The 24,746-nt window shown below is 31.9% G+C and overlaps 1 protein-coding gene across 4 annotated transcripts in view; it reads left to right on the forward strand.

The window, feature by feature from the left end:
- SOX5 (SRY-box transcription factor 5) overlaps window positions 1-24,746 on the forward strand; it is a 466,127-nt gene that overhangs the window by 244,673 nt on the left and 196,708 nt on the right. For all 4 annotated transcript variants that reach the window (XM_051961302.1, XM_051961303.1, XM_051961304.1 and 1 more), the window contains exon 6: window positions 1,734-1,802. In XM_051961302.1, the coding sequence (XP_051817262.1) occupies window positions 1,734-1,802 (69 nt within the window). The remainder of the gene's footprint in view (window positions 1-1,733; window positions 1,803-24,746) is intronic.

Genomic DNA, 24,746 nt, shown 5'->3' on the forward strand with positions numbered 1-24,746 from the left:
AGCAAGATGCAGAATAAAAGAAAAATTCATCAGCATTTTATGTAGACTATTTTTGTGTTGCTATAATGCAATGAGGGAATTGAGGAGGAGAAGGGTGCCAGGGAAGATATTGAATTGCTGATCATACACTTGATGCTTTAACTACAACAACAAAAATGAAAAGAATAAACTAAAACTAAATGTCATCTAATTATTATGACCAAGTATAGTACAAGATACAATTTAAAAGAACAAATTCTCCCTTTTTTCTTGGGATATAAAGGGTATAATAAAAAAAAAAAGGAAAATATCATATCCTATACAAAAATTAAAGAGAAGGGGTAAAGGGAAGGGAGAGAAGGGACAAAAAATCCTGATGAAGATGTTAGTTACCATCTTTTACACAATGAAATTTATCAACTTAAAATTAAATATTACTAATTGAAATGAAAATAATTTCTGAATTTAGATAGTTGTATTGAGGACAAACATTTAGTTTCAATAACCTTTCTAGGGAAATAAAGAATGTACCTGTGACTTCATTAATATAGGGAGTTTTGAGGTAAGGAAACTTCCTTTAGCAATGGAAGTTAGCAATTCTTTGGAAGCTTATAGCATTAGAGAATTAATTGCCTAGAATACTGAAAGGTTAAGTGACTTGCCCAAAATCATATAGCTCTAATATACATAAGAATTGAGAGGTAAACAGAGGATAGATTGCCTTTATAATATTTAATATTATAAATAAATGGATTAGCAAAATTTAAAGGGCTATATGAATAAATGTTGTTTTATTGTTAAAAAAATACCATATCTTTTTGAGGATTAGGTTGTCTTTGTTCCTATTTTTCATTCTTGCTATCTATCCCACATAAGAAAAAATTTCAGATTATATGTTCAGTACTCTTCCTTAATGAAATATAGTTGTATTATTTTTGCATAATTTTCCTGTTTTCTATTGTAAAATTACCAAGAAAGGCCTAAATGTTGTTAGTGGCAATGCTTGCTTCTTGCATTGACAAAAGGGTAATTTTATTCATTCAATAGATATTTATTAAACTATTATATTAGGCTTCTGAAGAATTAAAAGATAAATACTGCATGCTCCTAACCTCAAGGAGATTATATCAATCTTGAAGTCTGTCCACACTACAATGCCATTTTTCCTGAATAGTTTACTATGGTAGTATTCTAGGCTTCACTTATTATAGGCTACATAAACATTAACTATCCTCAAGACTTTCAAACCCTGACATTACTTACAAAATCTGACAATTTAGATAGACATTCATGCTATTTATATCACTTAAATCAAGGTCAAGTAGACTTTTACATAATGAGAGACTATCAATTCTTGTTAAGGGAAAAAAAAAAAAAAAAACTAAGCCATAAGCCAGGTTTACACACCTATTGTCTCAGCTACAAAAGAGACTGATATTGGTGGATTGCTTGGGAATTTGGGACTTTGGGAATTCTGAGTTGCAGTAGGACTATAGTTGTAGGACAGTATCCCAACTTCAATAAAGATCCCTTGAGAATAAGGGACCACTAGGCTCCCTAAAGAGCAGCAATTGGCCCAGGTCTGGAACGGAGCTGATAAAACCTTCCCTGCTAATCAATCATGAAATTAAGCAATTGAGAGACCATTAAACTTACATTCTGGACAAAATAAGATCAGTCTTTTAAAAATGATAATTTTTTTAATAAAAAACTAAAATTGTTTTTTGAGTTTTTCACGTACAATTTCTCCACAGATTGCAAGACAACAGCAGCAGCTTCTACAGCAGCAACACAAAATCAATCTGCTTCAACAACAGATCCAGGTCAGAGATCATCCCACATATTCTTCCTATTTCTAAGATTATTCTGCTTTGTAGGTCTATATTTATTTAATTGGACCTTCCCTCAGGATTATAATTTATACCCTGACTCACTGGTTGTTATCTTAATGCCTTTCAAAAGTCCCTGAATTCTGGGCCTTTTGGTTCAGTTCCATAGATGAATTGTGGCAAATCAAGAGTACTACATTTCTTTATTTCAATGATGTGAAAAAGTTACTAAGTAAATCTAATTAAATCCATTCTCTTAAGTTATGTTAACAATATGTCTAAAAGGCAAAAGCAAAAGAACAAAGGCAAAGAAACTCAAATTGATAAGAGATCTGATGCTTTTAAACTAGAAGGTCAATTATCAGAGGGAAAAAAAAATGTATGCTAAAGTGGCATTCAATATAATAATAGGAAACAGGAAAATAATTTCTAGTTTGGAAAACTTTGAGTCATTGGGGAAAGATAAGCACGGGATTGTTGCCCATCAAGAATCCAGTGTTTTAAGGGCCCTCAGAGATCATCTAATATAATCTGTACCTGCACATAAATCTCCTCCAAGTCATATCTGACCCATGATCAAGCTTTTGCTTGAAGACTGTAATGAGGGATAACAGAGCACTTCCTTCTGAAGTAACCCACTATACTTTTGAAGGGTTCATATTATCCCTATATCAATTTTTTTTTCTTTTTAACTTTCCACTCCTGCCTTCTGAGCCCCCAGCAGAAGAGATCTAATCTTTCATCCATATAACACATCTTTAGAGAATGCTTTTCACGTGTCCCTAACCCTTTTAATAGACTTTCTCAGTTTCTTTAACTATTCTTCATTTGATATGACCTGGAGGCTCTTCACCACTCTAGTCAATCCCTTTTAGAAGCTTTTAATTTTATCTACAAATAAATGAATCAACAAGAATTTTTTAAAGTGCCTACCTTATACAGGTACTATAAATCCAAAAATATAATAGTCATAGCCCTTGCATTACAGCCAGGGAAGATAACATACACATATATATAAAATAGATACAAAATGAGTCATATCAAAATTAGTTAAAACAAGATAAATTTGTGAGAAAAGTTCTATACATATGGGATAGCCAATGCAAAAAAAAAAAATAGAAATGGGAGATAGAGCATTATATATCAGAAGTAGTAAGAAAACCAATTTGGTTAGACAATAATGTTCATGAAAGGTAATAATGTGTAAAAGACCAGAAGATTAGGTTGGGGCCAAGTTGTGAAGGACTTTAAATGCCAAGCAGAAAAGTTTATATTTCTTCCTAAAGGTGGTATTTATTGATTTGTGGAGTGACATGGCCAGGCTTGTGCTTTAGAAAAATAATTGTGATGGTTGCATGGATTGATGGACTGGCATAAGTTGTAGGGAGATAAATCAATTGTGAGAAGATCACGGTAACCTAGGAGAGCAGTGTTGAGAAGCTGTATAAGTAGAGGCCATCCAAATGGAGAGAAAATGTACAGTGATACAGCATGGTACATTGCAATGCATAATAAATTGGAGTCAGAACTATGGCTGAATTTCAGTTCTTACAATTGTTCTCTTTATGACCTTAACTAAGGCACCTATTTGGGTCTCAGTTTCTTTATGATACCCTTAAGATATGCTTTAGATCTATATCTATATTCCTGTGGATGAAGAAAATGATTTTTATTTTGAAATGTTACATTTCATATACCTTTGGGGTATTCATTTGAAAATGTCTAATAGGAATTCAGGAGAGAGAGTAGGACTAAATATGTAGATCTTAAAGTCATATACATTACAGATGATAGTTCAGTCTTTTCTATCATCCAACAGATGATCTATATTTCCTAGTCTTATATTATCTACAGATTTTGTAAATGTAGTATCACTATTTTGCATTGAATCAAAACATCTTTTTGAGATGTCATTTATCTAATTTTGACTTAATCTAACTTTACCATCATATATCCCATAGACTACATATTACTCATAAGAATAGTTATGAGACTTTACCAGTATAACATTATTCTTATGAGCAATATGTAGCTTTTCTAAAATAAAAGTAAACCACAACTACAACATTCTCTAAACTACATATAAAAAGAATTGTATCCAAAAAGTAAAATGTGCTTTGACTCACATCATCTGCTCTGGATAAACTATAAAGTTTTTCAGCACAACTTCTTTTTCTGTATTTTCAGTAACCATTCCTTTTAAAATAATACTTTCTAGAATTTTGCCAAAAATTAGTCAAACTCATTGGCTTTATATAATTTATGGATAATTTCTCTGTGTTGTATGCATTGATGTAGTTTTCAAGAACAACAAATAACTAGCATTTATGGCTGCTAGATGGCACAATGGATAAAAGGCTGGACCTAGAGGTAGGAAGACCAGAGTTCCAATCCTACCTTACAATGCATTTTACTAACTTTTTGACACTTGGGGAAATCCTTTAACATCTGTCTTCTTCAGTTTGCTCACTTGCAGATTAATAATAATAGCACATTCTTCCTAAGGTTGTGAAGATGAAATTAGATTATTGTAAAAGTCTTTGCAAATATTATAGCACTATTAACATTATAAATACTAACCACAGCACAGTGCAAAGCACTGTGCCAATTATTGTAAAGTTAGGTCTTCCTACCTGCTGGGGAAACTACATTCCAAATTTAATTAGCACAACAAAGGGTAAATTACCAAGGTAAACTTCTAGATAAATGTAGTGCAAAGGTCTTCAAACTAGAAAGCTACTAGGATTTACAGGGACAGATACTAATATATAGTAGCCCTTTTTCAATATCTTCAGACTTCTATTGAAAAGAATAAATATTTTCGACAGACGAGAAAGTTGGATTTCATTTAAAGGATTTAAACATCTCTTGACTACTTTATTTCTTTTTAATATTGCCTTGGACCTATTTTTGTGTGTATCTACTTTTTATTGAGTGATGCTAATTCATATTGACATTTTAATAGTTTAAGGTTTTTTAACACATTTTTGTAAAGGTCTCATATACTAACCTCTGAGACTTAATTATCCACATCTGACAAAGGAGTCTATAAAAGGATTTTGTACTGCTATAACTCAAGCCAATAGCATAGACTAAGTAACAGTTACTAGAAATTAGAGAAAATAAATAGGCTACAGAGAAAATCTTAATTCCTTTTAAGAAGAGTGTCATTGAAACATTTTTTCACTGATATTATGAAATTTTAACTACTAATAACAAATATAAGGTAGCCATAATATTTAATATTTTCTTCCTCTTATCAGGTATAGTCTTTCTTTTCTGTTTTGTGTATGCATTAGCCAATATCTGAATCAGAGCTCCCCAGGTCAGAGAGGTAAATGCCAGTAAAAATTAAGGTAGTGTAATTATAATGGGGAGTAAAAAAAATCCTTTAATACATTGCTATCTTCTATCCCATAATACAACTAGAATTTTAAGTGTTTTTTTTAGATCTGTGGTTTCTATAGGCATAGGCATAATTTGTATGTTTTTATAATTTGTGACTCCAAACTATAATATTTTTCCTTTAAATATAAATTCTTAAAATTAGGAAATATTGTGCATCATTATACAAATAGCACATAAATAAAAATATTGAGACAAGCTCTTTTTTGAATACTAGTAGTTTCTGCTCTCTCTGTACTAGAATTTTAGTGTAGTAATGCATACTATTTTAGTCTCCCTATATAATGAGAAGTCAAAGTTAATCAAGATTTGTGATTTTATCTTTCTGAATTTCTTCAATTCCTTAATAGGAGAGCTCCTACTTTTTAGCTATCACTTTCTTTTATAATATGATTTTGGTAGTGTTTGTAATTTTCTTATAACTTCGCTTGTGTGTGTGTGTGTGTGTGTATACATATACACACACTTGTATATGTTGATTCAACAATAGTACTATTAAATCTATATCAGAAAGAAATCATAAAAAGGCATTTTCTCTACCAGCATGTACAAAAAATATGGTAGCTCTGTTGTGATGGCAAAGAATTGTAAATCAAGGGGATACACATCAATTGGGGGATGGCTGAACAAGTTGTGTTATATGAATGTAATGGAATACTATTGTGCTAAAAGAAATGATGAATAGGTAGAATTCAGAAAAATCTGGATTGACTTACAATAACAGATGCTGAGTAAAGTGAACAGAACCTAGGGAACATTGTACACAGTAGGAGTGACATTATGTAGTGGTCATCTATGATTGACTTAGCTCTTCTCAGCAGAACAGTGATCTAATATAATTCCAAAAGACTCATGATGCAAAATACTATCTATATCCAGTGAAAGAATTATGAATCTGAATGTAGATCAAAGCTTACTATTTTCAGTTTTTTGTTTATTGTAATTTTTCCTTTTGGTTGTTTTTTTTTCTTTCACAACATGACTAATATAAAATATGTTTACATAAATACACATGTATAACCCATATCAGATTGCTTGCCATCTTGGGGAGAGGATAAGAGAGAGAGAAGAAGAAAAATTAGACCCAAAATCTTATAAAAAATGAAGTTGAAAGCTATATTTTCATGTAATTGGAAAAAAATAAAGTACTATTTGCAAAGAAAGAAAGAAAAAAACTGAAGAAATTACTACAACCAGCAATGATTTGGAAATGTGGAATGCTCAGCTGTGCTGGTGCAAAATCCTTCCCACCTCCTAATGATTTTGAAAATAATTGAGGAAGACAAGGGGATAATGCTGTTTAAGAAATTCTGGAAAGTATTGATAATAATTGGCCACATGTGTAGGTACACATAAAGAAAATGCCAAGAACTCAGATTTCTTCAAAATATCTTTCACTTTAAAAAAAAGGATTTTCTTTAATTGCCTTTCCCTTGGGTTAAGAAAACAAATTAAATCTTAAATTCTGGACATCAAATTGAATTTATATCAAATATTTTTTTATAATAGTGGCTTACTAATTTATAAATAACCAAAATTATATTTTTAAAATAATTATAGCAATTATATAATGGCCATTGGATTTTGATTGAATTAAATTGGAATGATGGTTAGCTAATATTATTTTCATTAATTTTTACTTTGCAATATGTAGGTTTTTTTTTCCTTTCCTAGAGTTCAGATATTAGCTACTATGGATGAATAGTAATGGATGAATCTTTTCTTTGCCTTATTTCTTAGAAAGATGAGTATTCTATAATTCTCTTTATGATTCCTGATCTCTATAAAAAATAACATTGATTTATAGTTATCTTTATGTATATATTTATACATATCTGTATCTGTATCCATATTATAGAATATAAAGCTATAACAAATAAATACTGGTTTTCTTTGAAAATGTGATTTTTCTCTTCAAAGGTGATGCAAAGGAATTTTCACAAATTAAAAGTGAAGAAAGCTTTCTGGCTTAATGGATGTGTTATATAAAAGGAAGGGTGAAGGTTACAAACGTTTTTCTTATTCTCTTATATAATTCTTTATAAGTGGATTTGTTTTAGAAGATCAGCTCCCATTTTAAAAGAAGAATTTTTCGGTGGAATAAATATATGGATATGTATCCATATTAGTTTATACAAATATCATATACATACCTGCTTATCATAGATATTTTAAATATGAATGTATTAAATAAGAATCAGCCTTTGGTCACTTGAAATTTCAAATAATAAATTAATCCTATATTTTCCTTTGGGCATTCATAGTTAAAGAAAATTAGGGATACTGTTCTCCAGAGGAAAAATAGCATGAGGAAACATTAGTGATCCTTTTTTCATTTTAATTCTATGTAAAAGTAGAAATCTTCAAGCTTTAAAGCAATCTTCATTATAACATTGGACGAAATGTAGTAAGAAATATGCAACAGAGATTAAGGTAATATCTTTTATTTGAGTCAAAAAAACGCATTTTCACCAGTATGTAATGGTAGAGGCATAGTTATACAGTAGCTTGTAAGAAACAGATCTGGGATTTTTAGTGGAAGACCACCATAATTTAAAATTACAGAGAGAAGAGACCCAGTAAAAAGCCTTAAATCAACTGGAGATATAATACATATGATGAACCTGTAAAGAAAATGGAGAAGGAGCAGACAGGTTAAAAAAAAAAAAAAAAAAAAAAAAACAAGAATCTGGAGAGAATATTGTCATGAAAATCCTGATAGCAGAGATTATCCAGGAGAAGAGAAATATCAATAATGCTAAATATAGAGAGAAGTAAAAAAAGATAAAGAGTAAGAAAAAAATCATAATTGGCCATTAGAAAATCATTGATAATTTAGAATAATTAGTTCTAATTAAATGAAGAAAGAAGTCAGATTATAAACAGTTAAAAGAAGAGAAAGTAGAGAAAATATACATAGGATTTTTTTTTCATCTCTCAGGAATTTGAGAAAGAGAAAAGAGATATAAGTTAGTAGCTTGAACAGATGGATAGGAGCATCTAGTAAGTGTCTATTGTTTGTTTTTAAGAATGGTAGAGGCTCAAGTATGTTTGAAGATAATACAAAAGAGACCAAGAGTTAGGAAGGGGTTGAAAAATTAAGAAAGAGGAGAGGAATGAGGGGGCAGTTTTGCTGAAGATTAAAGGAAATGGGGATCAAGGGTGCCTATAGAGGAACTGACTTTTGCAAGGAAGAGTATCTACTTATAGAAACTGGAGGAAGTGAAGAGAGGGTGAGGTATAATGTCAATGTATTTTGAGATAAAAAGAAAGGAGGAAAGAGATCATTCTGAATAGACTAAAATTTCTCTGTAAAGTAATAGGAGAATTATGTGACTCAGTGTGTGAGGCAAGGAGTGAAAAGAGCCACAATGGGATTGGAAAAATTTGTTGAAGAAGTAAGAAAAAAAGAATCAATTAAAGAGGAATAAAGGATTAATTTGCCATAGTGAAGGCCAAATTAAGATTAGATAACAATATTGTGTACAATATAGTGTGTTGTACAACTTCTAGCAGCATATGACTGGCAGGTAATTTAGCAGATGTTGAGATTCCCATCCAAAATTGAGTTCTAAGGGCAGCTAGAATAGAGCACCTGCCCTGAAGTTAGAAAGACCTGAGATCAAATCGAGACTCAGACACTTAATACATATTAGCTGTGTGACCCTGGGCAAGTCACTTAACCTCAATTGTCTTACAAAAAAAATTAAAACAAATGAACAAAGTTTGATTCTAGCATGAGATGAGCAGTGATATAACAGAAGAATTTCTGATCCAGTGAATGTTCTTCTCATTGAAAGAGAAACAAAATTAGCACTGTCCAATATTCTCTGGTAAGTATTTTTTTAAGATGGAAGTTAGATAGATTCTCTACTCTTCAGCTACTGGAGGTGTGTGTGTGTGTGTGTGTGTGTGTGTGTGTGAATTATTACAAGGAGAAAAAAACCTCTCTTTTCCACTTCACTTATGATGAGGTATTTACCAAGCAATGCAATCTCCCTAGTAGTATGAAAGACCTAACTTTATGGCATAGTATCTGACACATAGTAAATGATATAGCTAGCATTTATAATGTTTATATAATTGCATAATGTTTGCAAAGCCCTTTATAATTATCTCATTTCATCCTCACAACAACCTTAAGAAGTAGATACTTTAGTCATGAGTCAAATCTATTACTACAAAGGATTTACTTCATTTGAGTCAGATTTCTCTGAACTTATTAGAGTTTCAGTAAATCTTGATAAATTATTATGCAGAAAGAAATTCATTGAATATTAGTCTGAAAACATCATTTATATATGAAGTTTTTTAAAAAGTTGCCTGACTTGCTGATTTATGACGTCTTTCTTCAAATGAGATATGACTGAAATGATATCTCTGGCAACACAAACAACATCAATATGCCCCCCCACACACACACAAACACACACAGAGACATGAGCACAAAGAGATTCCATAGTAGTCTTGTCTGTTTGAGAGTTAGAAATATGAAATATAAATACTTTACACATAAAGATGTAGAAGATGCATTAACTACTTGAATATCAATTGATGTGTATACCACATGGAATAAAATATGCCACAGTGTTTACATTATATATTAGTTCCTTTGAAATAGAGAAAGAATATTTTTAGATGATCAAGTGAGTGCTAAATAGAAGCAATTTCAAGGTACCTTTCCCCCTTCTCTTTACTTTTTCCCCTTCAGTGAAAGCAGAATTTTAGTTGGAGAAACAAGACCATAGCTTGAACAGAATAACAGGATTTAATTAACAAGGATTTTGAGCTAGAAAGTACTTTGAAGCCATCCAGTCCAAGCCATACAGTTTATTGATTAGGAACTATGGCTGAGAGAAGACAAGATACTTGCTCAGATAACACAGGTGGGGAAGTCAAGATTTGAACTCATGTCTTCTGTCTCTAAACTTTGCATCTCAAACTACCTATTATATATCTCAAGAAGAATCTCTTAAAGCATAACATGTCCAAAACAGAACTTGTTCTCTTCCCCTTAAGCCTTCCCAAATTCCAGACTTCCCTATTATCTTTGAGAGTACAATCATATTTCTAGGCTCAGAACCTAAGCATCCCCTTTGAATCCTCACTCTCTTACTCCTATAACAAAACAATCTGTTACCAATATCTGTCAATTTTCTCTTTGCAACAACTCTCAAATCTTCCTCTTTTTCTCTTCTGATACTGCCATATACTCATACAGGCTAATGTCCTCACATTTAGACTATTGTAATAACTTGATGGTTGGTCTATCTGCAGCAAGTTTCATCGCATTCTACTCTGTCCTCAATTCAGCCTTCAAAGTAACCTATGTTACTTTAGAAATCTAACTTTTTAAGTAAATGCTTAATAAATATTTATTGACTGACTGACTAAAATTAAATGCATTTAATATCCAAAAACTTTCCCCCCAATGCTTCCTGAGGTATCAAATGGTTTTACTTAAAACTAGAGATTTAAAAACTTAGTCAATGCTGTTGGGAAGTATAACCAGTAATCATATATAACTTTTTAAAAGAAGGGCAGATATTTTTGATGAAACAGCAGAAAAAATCCTTCTCTAAAATAACTTCTTTTCTCCAAAAACCATGTTAGTAAATTTTCATTTGTATTAGATATTTTAAAAGATAAGAGAACTTATTTTAAGAAGACATGATGGAAACACTCAACTTACAATTCAGTTCAGTTGAAGTTACATATTTTTAAATAGATCACTAGAGGGAAAATGTATTTTTAAAAACAAATTAAAATTTGATCTAAAGGCTGAGAATCAATTCTAAAATAAGGATGAAAACCATAGTTATGTGTGTATATTCAATTCAGTGGACTATACTGGCCTTAAAGATAATATGGAATAGGTGGCAGTCTGTAGGATATGATTTTAAAAGGCTCCAAGAAGACTTCTTTAGTATATCAAACCCCAAAAATATTTCTTTTCTTACTAATTAGCGGTTTTTATTGTTTTTATTCTTGTTTGTTTTGTTTTGTTTGTTTGTTTTTGGTAGAGGCAACTGAGATTAAATGACTTGTCAGAGTCAAAAAGTTAGTAACTGTTAAGTGTCAGAGTCTAGATTTGAACTAAAGTCCTTCTGACTTCAGAACTGGTACTGTCCCAGTTCTTCTTTTTCTTAATATCTTACCATTTTCTTTTAATGTGAAAATGTTGCTGTAATAGGTAGATAATTGCAAGTGCCATAATCAAATAATCAACAGTTATTTAAATGTGTCAGGGACTGTGCTAGGTATTAGAGATACCTGTACAAAAAAATGAAATTTTTTACTCCTCTATTTACATTCTAAATTGTCCTACATTATAAATCATGAATGGATTTTTTTTTATTTTGACAAATGAAAGGGGATATAACCTAATAGTAAACATAACAGGAGATCTAAGGGCAATTTAGGACATAAGATATATTATAATAATGGGAAAAATCCAGAAAAGTGAAAGTCTAGTTCCAGAGATATTTTTTTTGGCCTAGTGCTACTCTTTCATGTGTGCTTAAAAGTGTATACAGTCATATAAACATAAGTAGAACCATGGGATCACAGGATTTTTAGTGAGAAGTGACCTCCAGCATCATCTAGTCAACTCTTTCATTTTACAAGTGAGTCATACTGGCTGCTACTAAAATGAATGTGTATATATATGTAAAAATGATGTATGTCATGTGTTTATTATATTGTCAGACAGTGATCTAGTGCTTTAAAATTTGCAATATATTTTGCATACATTACCTTTTTTGACAATTTGTTTTGCATTTTCTTACTGCTATGGTTTAAAGGAATATGATCAATTTGTAAACTGAAATTGCAGAGACATACTCAATGGACTTTAGAGTTGGGGACATTTTGTCCAAAATTCATCATGTGTCAGGAACAGCTGTTTTTCTGTAACTTATAAACATGGGCATACTGAATTTACTGAGATGGGCTCAAAAAACAGTCAGACAACAGTTTTTCCCATGACTTTGCAACCTTTTCCCAAACAACTGAGGCTGTCTCAAAAAGTTGAAACAATTGGTTCTCAGAGAAACTCTTTAACTGAAACACTGTCAGTTATGAGAATAGAGTCCACTCAACTCTTTTCAGATAAATTCCCAGGGAAAAAGTGAGTTTGGAAAATTCTAGGCTTAGGAAGGACTTAAAGTAAATTATTCTGTCTCTCACCATACTCACATTTTCCTAAAGCATAGGGGAGTGTATATAGGTATATGTTATGGTAGCATTATGTCCACAAAAAGTATTTTTGAAAAGGCCATTAAACTCTTTCTTCTCTATCATCCATGCACCCATATGCAAATTTCAGACAAAAAAAAGAGCCAATAAATTTACATAAAGATAGTATTGTGACAGATATCATGAGTAGCTAATACATTGAAAATTTACTCCAACTCTCAAGCGGTGGATAGGAATGATGGAATGATAGGAAATTGATCATTATACTTCTTAACTTCCCTTTTTTGGACAAAGTAGGAAATAGAGAAGAGGAAAGGGAAAGAATATCTTGGCTTTGTTCAAAGAATGGTGAAATGTTTCTATCAAAATTTCTTCACATTTTCCTCAGGGATAGCTCAGTCCTGTGTTATTACAAGGAAATGAAAATAAAAAATATTTTGTCATGGGAAATAGTTATCTGCCTACTATATCTATGCAGTGTATTATGCCTGCAAATATTTTTGATAAAAGAAAATAATATAATTAAAGTAAATATGAAAGTTTAAGGAACCAACCAAAAATAGTTATCTATTTTATTATGATACTCTAGGCAATCTAGTACTTTTTTATCAGCATACTCTAGTAGTGTTCTAGTTCTTTTTGCTGGGATTCCCAAGTAGGGATCATAGTCCTGGTGGAAAGCCTTATTTTTTATTATTATTCAGTTTTTTATTATAATCATTAATTTAATGGAAATATGAATAACTTTTGATAGACCTGTGTTTCCATAGGTATAGACAGTTTTCAGTAAGAATTTACCTATACCTAATGGCACCTGTTCATTTGCCTGTTGGTGAATCATGAAGTCAAAAAAAAACTATATTATAATGTCTTCTCAATCTACATCTGCTTCTCAACTTCTATTGCTAGAAATGAGCAATTGACTTGAGAGCATCTCTAAGAAATGAGTGCTTACTCTTATCATATTAGTAGATAAATAGGAGGGCAGCTGTTAAACTGGAATTATAATTTTTAAAAATTAAATTCAAAAATTTCAGCTGACCTTTCTACTTCAAATCAAGGAAGAAATAGTTCTCTTATAAACAGTATCCTGGGCACCTGTGACCAATCTTAGATTTAAAAGTGTAAACTATAGTATTCCCTCATTTGTTTAACATCTGCAGGAAATAATGTTTCATATCAGGTAATTTTGATATAAAAATATATATCTTTTAGTAACAAAGCTTACATAATTTTAGCTATCGAAAATGGGAATCATTCTAAAATATATATCTGTATTCTATTAATGATACAATCATGATGCTTTCATGTGTCATCAATATAGACACTATTATAGGAATAATGAACAATCTATCAGAGAAAATGAAGTTGTAGGGCCATATACCCCATATATCTGATAGTTACATCAGATGCAATGGATTTAAATTTCTAATGTTTTGTAATCTCCTTGTCTGCAGTGTCAGATTTTGGGTTTTTACTTCTCTTTGCTGTTAGTGGTGTTAGTTAGTTAGTTAGTTAGTTACTAACTCTGGTGGCTCATCACCATTTTTCAATTTGTTCCCCAGAAAGATGAGGTTCCAGGGATAAATCTGAAGGACTATGTTTCCTGTGCAGTTGCCTATAAGTCTCCATCAAGGTATTCTATCTATCCAGGAGTCATCTTTTAGAAAAGAAATTTATTAATGAGATATAATACAATAGTTATTACAAAATATTTCATTCCAACTAGGATATATTTTCCCCATTCACACAAATGATCTCTTGGAAGAATGGGCTCAAACTTTTTAAAATAATAAAAGTGAAACATATATATGGAAAATACATGTCCAAAAAGATAATTAATGACTACTGGTTATTCAAAGGCCTTTTCTCTCGTCATAGAATCTTGATGAAATTTCCTTGAGATGTAGCATAGCTCTGTTTGGGATTGAAGGGCCAATACCTTTGTAAAGTTATTATCCTCTACTTTTGTCTACCATCTATTTTCATATTTATCTTTGTATGTGTTCTATTATCTACTACTGATCTACTTTCTTAATAACATGATCAATGGGGGTTTTGGAGAGGAAGAGGAAAAAGCTCATCCTCAAGAGTGATTCTTTCTCAGAATCTTGGTTCAGCAGTAGAACTAAAATACTTAGTTCTTAACTTCATAGTCCTTCACTGCTAGACTGAACATACAACAGGAATAAACTCCTAAAATTTCATATATATATGTATGTGTGTGTGTGTGTGTGTGTAAAATATATTATTATATATAATATAATATGTAATATATGTATAAATATTATATATATATATATATAATATATATATATATATATATATATATATTATATATATATATAATCCCAATGTGACCTGATTTTTTTAACCACTCATAAGGTAGTTTTCCTCCAATGACTAAAAGTCCTATAATCCTTTCAAACTGATTAAGATGTGTCCTTACTCTATGAAGTTTTAGGAAAATTCCATTAAAATCAAATTTTCGCTGTAAGTTGATTGATTAATTGAGATGGAGGTAGAACTCCACCTTTACATTAAGATTCAGACTGATAGACTGATTTTTAAGGGTGTGTGTGTGTGTGTGTGTGTGTGTGTATTATTTAGCCAACATTAGAAGAGTTGTCATAATTCCTATAATGTAAACAAATCACTGATATATCTATAGTAGCTAATAACTAGAATTTTTATAGTTTTAAAGTTTATGAAGCACTTCTGAAATATTATTTCATTTAATCCTAAGAATGGACTTTGGAAGTTCTATTATAATCCCAATTTTATTGATGAGGAAACTGAGACAAATAGAAGTTTGGTGATTTATCCACATTTATACAGATAATAAATGTCTTAGATAGGATACAGAATCTTCCTTACTCCAAGTTCAACACTCTACACTCAACACTGTGCCACCTAGCTGCATCTAAAAGTGGAAACAGTAGACTAGCACAATAGATACGATATTCTACAAGAACATATCTATATAGATCTATGACTGTATGTTTATGTGTACTTATATGTAGAGTGATATTTCCCTCAATTATAGATAATTTATATATATATGAAATATACTTTATAATTTTCAATACATCAATGAATCTATGATCTCAACAGTGTGAGTATTGTCTCCAATGTAACTGCTTGTAATCTATTCACACCATATCAACCTTTGTGTTCTTGTGCACATCCTTCCATAAGTCTTCCTCAGGTTGTTCACACCCAACATTCCCCTACATGATTCTCTAGGTATCCACGTTATGTGGATATAAATGTTATGTTCAAGCTGTTCATCTGTTATCCTTGTTCTAGCTACATGACTAGTCTACTTCCTTTTCTGGCTATCATCTTTTTGATGATATCATTCATGATATTTATATGGGAAGGTGAGTGTTGCAGGTTTGCACAATTTGCTCTTGATAATATGGTGTAGCCTATTTAAACACAGCATGTCTCCTTCCCCTGCCCTTTGGGCAGGATATAATTTTTATTATTCTGGAGATTGTGGTTCCATAATTTGCAGCCATTTCACATTTTATGAGAAAAGGGGAAAATGCAATATATTTTAATGCACATGAGCTCCCTATGTTTAGGTTCTTTGGCATTCTGTCAATCCTTGATTTTTCTTCACATCATATATACATGATCCATGATGACAGGGTCCAGTGTCTTATCCAAACTTTGCTTTCTCCTCCAGCATTTAATAAAATGCTGTACAATAGAAGTAAAGGTTTGTAAAATTGAATTGAATTGAATTCCATGCCTCTGTGTTTGAACACATCTGCCTGTCTTTCTGATTCTCTTGTTCCTTCCTCCTGATGTGTCTATTCTGTCTTTTTATTGCCAGTCTCTTTCTTTCTTTTTCCCCCTTCCATTACAACCTCAATATAGCTCTCAAATGCCAGCTTCTCTTTCACTCACTCTCCACTTTTATCCCTCCTCTCCACCCCCGCACTCACACCCACTGCTCAGCAGCCTTCTTCAGTCAGCTACCAGTTCTTTCTCCCCTACGATCAGGTCTTTTATTTCCTTGCTCCCTCCCCTATTGCCTTCCTCTCCCTAACTTAGCCGCTCTTCTTATCCATTATTCTGCTGCCTTTTATACTTGCATTGATTTTTTTAAAGTAGATCACTAGTAATAGAAGTGCTAAATATGAAAAAAAAATGAAATCAGTTTTGTTTTTAGAAAATATCTTATAATCACGGCCAGGGTGTGGTATGAGAGAGAGGGCAAAGCAAAATATAAGCCCAGTTAGTTTCAGATTCAAAAATATTAGTATAATATATTATTACAATCTTTTCATGATAAAGAGTATATAGTGAGAAGCACCAGTGTCACACAATCAGAAAGAGAGAGAGTGAGAAAGAGAGACAGAGAGAGAGAGAGACAGAGACAGAGAGACAGAGAGACAGAGAAGAAGAAGAAGCAGAGGAAGAGAAGGAGGAGGAGGAGGAAGAGGAAGAGGAGGAAAAGGAGGAGGAGGGCTAGTGCTGCAGTAATATAAATCAAGAGATAACAATAAAAATTTTCTGTTGGCTGGTGGAGGTGTTTAGGATGTGTTTTCTTTATATCTTCATCCGCCCCTAATTGAGGATGATTTAAAATTGAATGACTAGCAGTCAAAACGTGTTTGCTTCAAGCTGAGAAGAAAAATGCTGGTGTCTCTGCTTCCAAACTGATTGCGCTTTGTACACAACTGACAGCCTCAGTCACTTTGAGTGACTGATAAGTGGGAAGCTTTGCCACTTATCAAGGAATGCACACTGAAAAGAAAAGACTAGGGCCGTTTAGATGCTTCGGCATGTTCAAAATAACATCTTACATCAGTCAGACTTGGAACCCTGAAAGACATTCAAAATAAAGTAATACATAAAAGGGCTTGTATATATGTATGTGTCTGTGTATCTGTCTATATGTATATATGAGGACATATTTTATATATATAATATGTGTGATTGAGAGAGAAAAAGAGAGCAACAGAGATAGAGAGATGGGGAAAGAGACAGAAAGACAGATAGGTGAGAGACAGAGAGGAAGATACAGACAGGAAGGAGGGGGGATATGGAAAGAGGAGGGGTGGAAAGGAAGAGAGAGACATACAGAGAGAGAGAGAGAGAGAGATGAAGAAAGTAGAGAAGAAAATCATAGGCATAGACTTTACAAGACAAAACATTCTTAGTTGAGGTCATAATTTGTTTAATGAGTTGAATAGTGAAATCGTTTATGAGAGTTTGCAAGAGGTTCTCATCCTTTACTTAAGATAAACTCAAAAATATATTGGTATAGTTGGCTGACATGATTTACATAATAAATTGGCTTTATGCTAATGAGCATCAGGTAGTATCTAAATAAAACAAATGTCTTCTAGTTAAAGGTATAGTATTTTATATCTGATGTGAGTATCTCAGCTCTCATTTTCCCTTTCTGCAAGTGTTCATTATCTTTTCAAGGTATGTGTTAAAAATATGCTGAGTCCCACCCAATTAAAACAGTGCACTTATAGAAAGCAAATGTTAAAGGAGAGGAACTCTTTTCCTGAAATTGCAGAGGAAATGTGAGGTTACTAGAATGTGATTTAACTTATATTGATTCACTGGGTACAAATTTAATAGAAATGACTTTCTCAAAAGTTCCTAATATTTTTATATTCAATTCTGTCATAGAAGAGTTTTAAACAATATGGCCATAATCAGGTTTTTTTTCAAATTCTTTCATCAACATTTTTTAAATGTATGGATTGTAATACTGATGACTTTGCATTAAGAAATCTCAGTAAGTAAATTCCCTCTACCAATACATATCTGTACCTGCTCTGCCACTTTGAACTTTAGAAAAATACTGTGAACTTGCCCATGGTCACAGAATGAGAATTGATCAAAGAAGGACATGAATCCAGAGCTTCTTGCTTTGGAGGCAAGCTCTGTCACAGCATACCTCCTCTGTTTGTGTAGTGGAGCAACTATGCAATCAAGTGACAGACATTGATTAAGTGTCTATTATTTTCTAGTCACCAGAAACACAAAGACAGAAATGAAAATGCTCTCAAATAACTTTCATTTGCTAGCAAGCCCTGGACATGGAGTTAAAAGGCAGAAGTTTGAATCCATGATCCCACATCCTAGTTATGTGACTTTGGACAAGCCATATCTCCATTTTGAATGCAAATTTCTCTTATAGAAAGTGAGGTTGATTAATACTTGGATTACTTGTCTAGAGAATTGGGAGGAAATGCTTTCTAAGCAGTTTACTATGAAGCCTATGGTTTTCCACAGAAAAGATAAAGAAGAATATCTCTTTTTTATTCAGATCCAAATTAACCCAAATCATCAGTGTACAGTGATGTTGCACTATGACTTTAAACATAATGCATTTAATTGCCTTACTATGATCTCTGTGAACAACTTATGGATTCCTCAACTAAGTACCATGGGGAATAGAGTACTGGGACTGAAGTAAGAATATGGGATAGAATCTGGCCTCAGACAGTTATTGACTGATGACCCTGCACAAGTCATTTAACCCTGTTTCCCTCAATTTCCTCATAAAATGGGCCAGAGAAGGAAATATCAAATATCTTACCTCAAGACTATTGAATTCTTCTTAGAAAGATACTGTTTTGGGGGGCAGATAGGTAGTGCAGTAGATAGAGTACCAGTCCTGAAGTTGGGAGGCCTTGAGTTCAAATCAGGCCTCGGACACTTAACACTTCCTAGTTGTGTGACCCTGAGCAAGTTACTTAACCCCAATTGGGAAAGAAAGAAAAACAAGTTTTTCAAGAAAAATATGAAATTATATTATAGAAAACCTTTAAAATGTATTGTGCCACCTCATTCCTGAAACTTTAGGAAGTGGAGTGGTTTGAGTTTTGATTAGATAGAAATTTTTCCAAAATCATATACATTCTTACTTTTCGTACCCTGTGAAAATGGTTTTTCTTCTCTTTTTACTTACTATACTGCTAATCTATCATTTAATGGATGCTTTATATCTTTAATTCCTATAATTTCATTCTAGCCTTTCTCTTTTTCATTATTCTGTGTATTTCATATTTCATAAAACTAAGCAAAAAAGAAACTTCTGTAGTTGATCACTTGAGACTTTGATTGAACCTTCCTTTGTGACAAAATGTTACTGCCTTTAAATGAATTTCACACATAACTTTGAAGTGTGTAAATAGTTTCATCAACATGTCCATTATCTTGCTTTTATTTTAAGAACTTTTTTTTTACTTTCTCATATCTCTCCCTTTTTCTTTTTCTTTGCTTCTCTCCTTTCTGTTTTCTCTCACTTCTTGATTTCCACCACACTACCACCAGTTACTACTATTCCACAAGACTTAGGGTCTAGATTGTCTCTTTTGGTGACATTGATACAAAAAAACCTTTTTTTTTTCAGTTACTATTTTTTAAATACTCCTTTAAAATAATGAACCACTGTAGGCTTCAGAAAGTAAAGAAAATATATAATAGTAAGATATCTTATGCTTTAGGGAATTATAGTTCAACCTATTATCATATATTGACGGCCTTTTATTATCAGTCTTATAAGTACTTTATAGTTACAAAATATTTTCCCAAACATTATTTCATGTAATTCTTGCTACAACCCTCTAAATTAGATATTATAGATATTCCTCCCCTCTTGTTGTTCTTGTTCAGTTGTTTCAGTCACATTCAACATTTCTTAACCCCATTTGGTAGTTTTTTTTTTTTGGCAAAGATACTAAAGTGGTTTGCCATTTCCTTCTCCAGCTCATTTTCCATATGAGAAAATGGAGACAAATGACTTGCTTAAAGGCACATAGCTAGTAAGTATCTGAAGAAAGATCTGAACTCAGGAAGATGAGTCTTCTGACTTTAGGCCTGGCACACTATCAACTATGCCACCAGTTGTTCTCCTTTCCCCTTAAAGATGAGGAAAGTTGAACTGGAATAGGTGGTATTATGCTGAAGATCACTTGATTTTTAAGTAGTAAGTTGAGATTTGTACTTGAAAATAGTTCTACTGACAAGTTTGACACTCTTTTTAATAGGCTATGATAGAATAAATTTTTGTTGAATGATGATGTGAAGATCCTGTTATGATATACAATGCCAACAAAATTTAAATATATTATTGCTGTGCATCAGAGAATTTTTAAGTATTTATTTATCTAAATATTTTAGTTTTCTAATATTCATGCAATATGATTGTAGTTCATGATTTTCTTTTAGAGGTCACATATAACTTATGAAAAGAATAAGAATAATGACAGAATATCACTGAATTAATTAATACACATTACTTACAATGACATGATTGACCCCAAACCTGATTGGTCCCTCTCAAGTGACTGGGCACACTATTGCATACATCACTTAGTTGGAAAAAACAAAATACAAGTCCTCGATTTCTTTGATTTCATTCTCTTTGACTGCAATCACTAGAGCCAAAGTCAGGCTGTTATTTATTTTCAAATAAGAAATGGAAATAAATTTTGAGGAGACAGTTAAGTATGGGGGGCAGGGAAGAAATAGAGGAGACCAGCAAGGAGATTATGAATAAATGAAGGGAGACTCCCCAATTGATAAATGGTCAAAGGTACAAACAAAATTTTCAGATAATAAAATTAAAGTCATCTATAGTCATATAAAAAAATGCTCTAAATTACTATTGATTAGAGAAATGCAAATTAAAACAACTCTAAGGTACCACCTCATACCTCTCAGATTGGCTAGGATGACAGAAAAAGATGATAAATGTTGGAAGGGATGTAAGAAAATTAGGACACCAATGCATTGTTGGTGGAGTTGTGAAATGATCCAACCATTCTAGAGAGCAATCTGGAATTATGCCCAAAGAGCTATAAAACTGGGCATTCCCTTTGTGTGCCACTATTGGATCTGGATTTCAAGGAAATCATAAAGGAGGGGAAAGGACCAACATGCAAAAATGTTTGTGGCAGCTCTTTTTGTAGTATCAAAGAATTGGGAAAGGAGTGAATACTTATCAGTCAAGGAATGGCTGAACAAGTTGTGGTATATAATGGTAATGGAATAATATTATTCTATAAAAAATGATGAACAAGTGGACTTTAGAAAGGCCTGGAAATATTTACATGAACTGATCCTGAATGAAACAAGCAGAACCAGGAATATATTATACATAATAACAATAAGAATGTGCAATGATCAATTATGAAAGGCTTGGTTCTTCTCAGCAGTTCAGTGATCCAAAACAATCCCAATAGATTTTGGACAGAAAATTTAGAGAATGTTAATTCTCTAAAATGTTTATGTTGTTTCATTTTTATAACCTACCAAAATTTGTGCTTTTGTTATTATTAAAAAATGGTTAAAATACTGAAATTTGGTGTGTGTGTGTGTGTGTGTGTGTGTGTGTGTGTGAATATATATTTTTCTACATCCAGAAAAAGATCTAAGGAGACTGAATATAAATTAACACATGCTATATTCGCTTCTTTTTCTGTTTTTATTTTAATCTCTCCTATGGTTTTCCCCTTTTGCTCTGATTTTTCTCTTCCAACATGATTTATAAAGCAATGCATATTAAAAATAAATAAACTTACTGCAATAAAAAAAGAAATGAAGGGTGGCAAAGAATACCAAAAATGGGGAAAATATTGAGAGGGAAGAATAAAAAGAAAGCAACCTCGTTTTTTTCTATTTAGAGTTATAATGCATATTTTTTATTTGTCCAATAACATTATATTCTTAATACATAGCTTAATAAAATCAAAAAACTAGATAAGACTCCTTTCTCTACTATTTTCTTCTTTTGTTTTCTATTCATCACAAATCTCTCATATATATATACATACACAACAAATTTCATATATATAAAGCATATGTATAATTATATATTATAAGTATATTATTTAATATATAATAAATATAGACTAAGAAGAAAAAAATTCCTTCTTAGTTTGTTGCCCTATATCTGTGACTATGTCTGCTAAAGGATATCAACTGAATCACTATATTTCCCCACAATCTCTTTTTCTTCCCACCAACTCCATCTTCCAATCTTTATGAATTAAGGACATACACAGTTCTTCCCTAGGTTTTTATGCCTTATTTGTTTCATTAATTTTCAGAATCAATCAATTAAAATGTCTAAAAATGTGAAGGGCTAGATGCAAAGTCACCCAAATTGTCTGCTAAGTTTATCTTGTATAAAGTTTTTACATGAAAAATATTAAAAATCACATCTTTATAGAGTTTAATTCATGTTGAAATAGTATCTGAACAGAAATAGTTTAAACATTTGTAAATGTTAGTTTACAAAAATCAAACTTATCTGAGTTTTCACAGGAAAAAAAGGGATTAAATTTAGCTTGTAAAAACTTTTTTGACAACTCTCTTAGCTTGATTTAGATTAAGCTACTGAGATCTGATTCTATCCTATCCCAGGAAAACATAGACCTTAAGATGCTGAGCGTATTTGTCCAATCCCTTTTTCTGGAAATAAAGATTAGAGTAGGGAGTTTGGTTCTTATCTCTAATGTTATTATTGCTTCAGGAAGAAACCAAAATGCTTTCATGAAGGACATTTTCTTGAACTCATTTTTTCCCACTACAGTTCTTTTTCCATAAAGAATCAATGTTGATTCTCTGAAATGTTTATGTTGTTTCATTTTTTATAACCTACCACAATTTGTGGCTTTTTATATTATTAAAAAGTGGTTAAATACTGAAATTTGTTGTGTATGTATGTGTGTGTGTATACATATATATGTGTATATATGTGGTTGAGTATATATATGTGTGTGTCTGTGTATTAGTTATATAAATTTATTATATATTTATAAACTTACATACATATAATTTATGTATGATATATTATTCCATTAAAAATACTTTTGAAAAGGCAAATCATTAGACTATGTAATAGAGATACAAAAGTAAAAATGAAGAAGTATGCTGTCAATCAAGTTACATTCTATTTAAGTAATACAGCTTTAATGGTTTTAGATATTTGAAATAAAAAAAAAAAGTAAATCAGGTTCTTCCCTCAATTATCTTAAATTTTAATGAGGCTAACAATATTTATAAAACATATACTAAGCAGATACAAGATAAACTTGAAAAGGAATGGGCTGTGTGGGAAGATGTGCAGACAGATTTCATGTAGAGAGTAGAATTCGAACTGAATTTTGAAGGAAATCAGGAATAAGCAAGAGTTACACACACACATATACATATACACATATGTAGGTAGCAAGGGGGCAGTGTGTATATGTGTGTGTGTGTGTGTGTGTGTGTGTGTGTGTGTGTGTGTGTGTATGCTATGCCCCAGTCAAGTCAGAGATAGGAGAAAGAGGTCAAGTGTGGAGAGCAACAAGAAGCCTATAAAAATCTGATCTAAGAATGTGTGGAAAGAAGTGGTATGTAAGAATACTAGAAAGGTAAAATGGGGCTAGGATAAAAAGAGTTTTAAATCCCAGAGGGTTTTCAAATTATTATTCTAATAGTAACAGGAAAAGACTGGATTTTATTGAACAGGAAAGAGGGCAACATAATCAAATATGTGCTTGATGAACTCATTTTGGTGGCTGTATTGAGCATGGATTAGAGTGGGAAGAGATTAGAGAGAGGGCAACTAAAAAGAAGTCCATTTCATTAGGCAAGGTGAAAAGTGATGAAGACTTGAGATGGTAAAAATGATAACATGACTGGGCCACAATATTCTTGAAAGGGAAATATTGGTAGATTGGGGCCATATTGACAAGTGTTTTAAATGATAAACTAATTAAAGTATCTATTTGATCTAAGAAGTAATAGAAAGCCCCTCTGCTTTGCAAGTCATTTTGACAACCACGTGAATAAAGGATTAGAGCAGGGCAAATATTTGAGACAGATATATTAAGAGACTATTTCAGTAATTCCAAGAGAGGTGATAAGGGTCTGAACTGTAGTGATGGCTATATAAGTAAAGGGAATGTGTACAAGTGATATCCTAGATATAAAAATGCATGTTTGGCAAGTGAGTTGGATATATAGGGTGAATAAGAGTGAAGATTTCAAATTGACCCAAGTTAAGAACTGGTCTAACTAAAAGAATAGAGGTTCCCTCAATAATAAAAGGAAAGTTTAGAAGAGGAATGTTAAGCACTTTGCAAATGTTTTCATTGTTCCTCAAAACACCCTGGGAAGGTTTAGGTACCATTATTAAGGTAATACAGTTAATTGATTTACCTAGCATCACATACCGTTACTAAGTACCTCAGACTAGATTATAAAATCAGGGCTTCCTAACTAGATCCAGAATTATACCTGCTATACTACATAGCTACTAAAAAAAAAAAAAAAAAAGCATTGTGTTTCATGGGGGAAAGA

The sequence above is a fragment of the Antechinus flavipes genome, chromosome 5 (genome assembly GCF_016432865.1).
Source record: "Antechinus flavipes isolate AdamAnt ecotype Samford, QLD, Australia chromosome 5, AdamAnt_v2, whole genome shotgun sequence".
Taxonomy (NCBI): domain Eukaryota; kingdom Metazoa; phylum Chordata; class Mammalia; order Dasyuromorphia; family Dasyuridae; genus Antechinus; species Antechinus flavipes.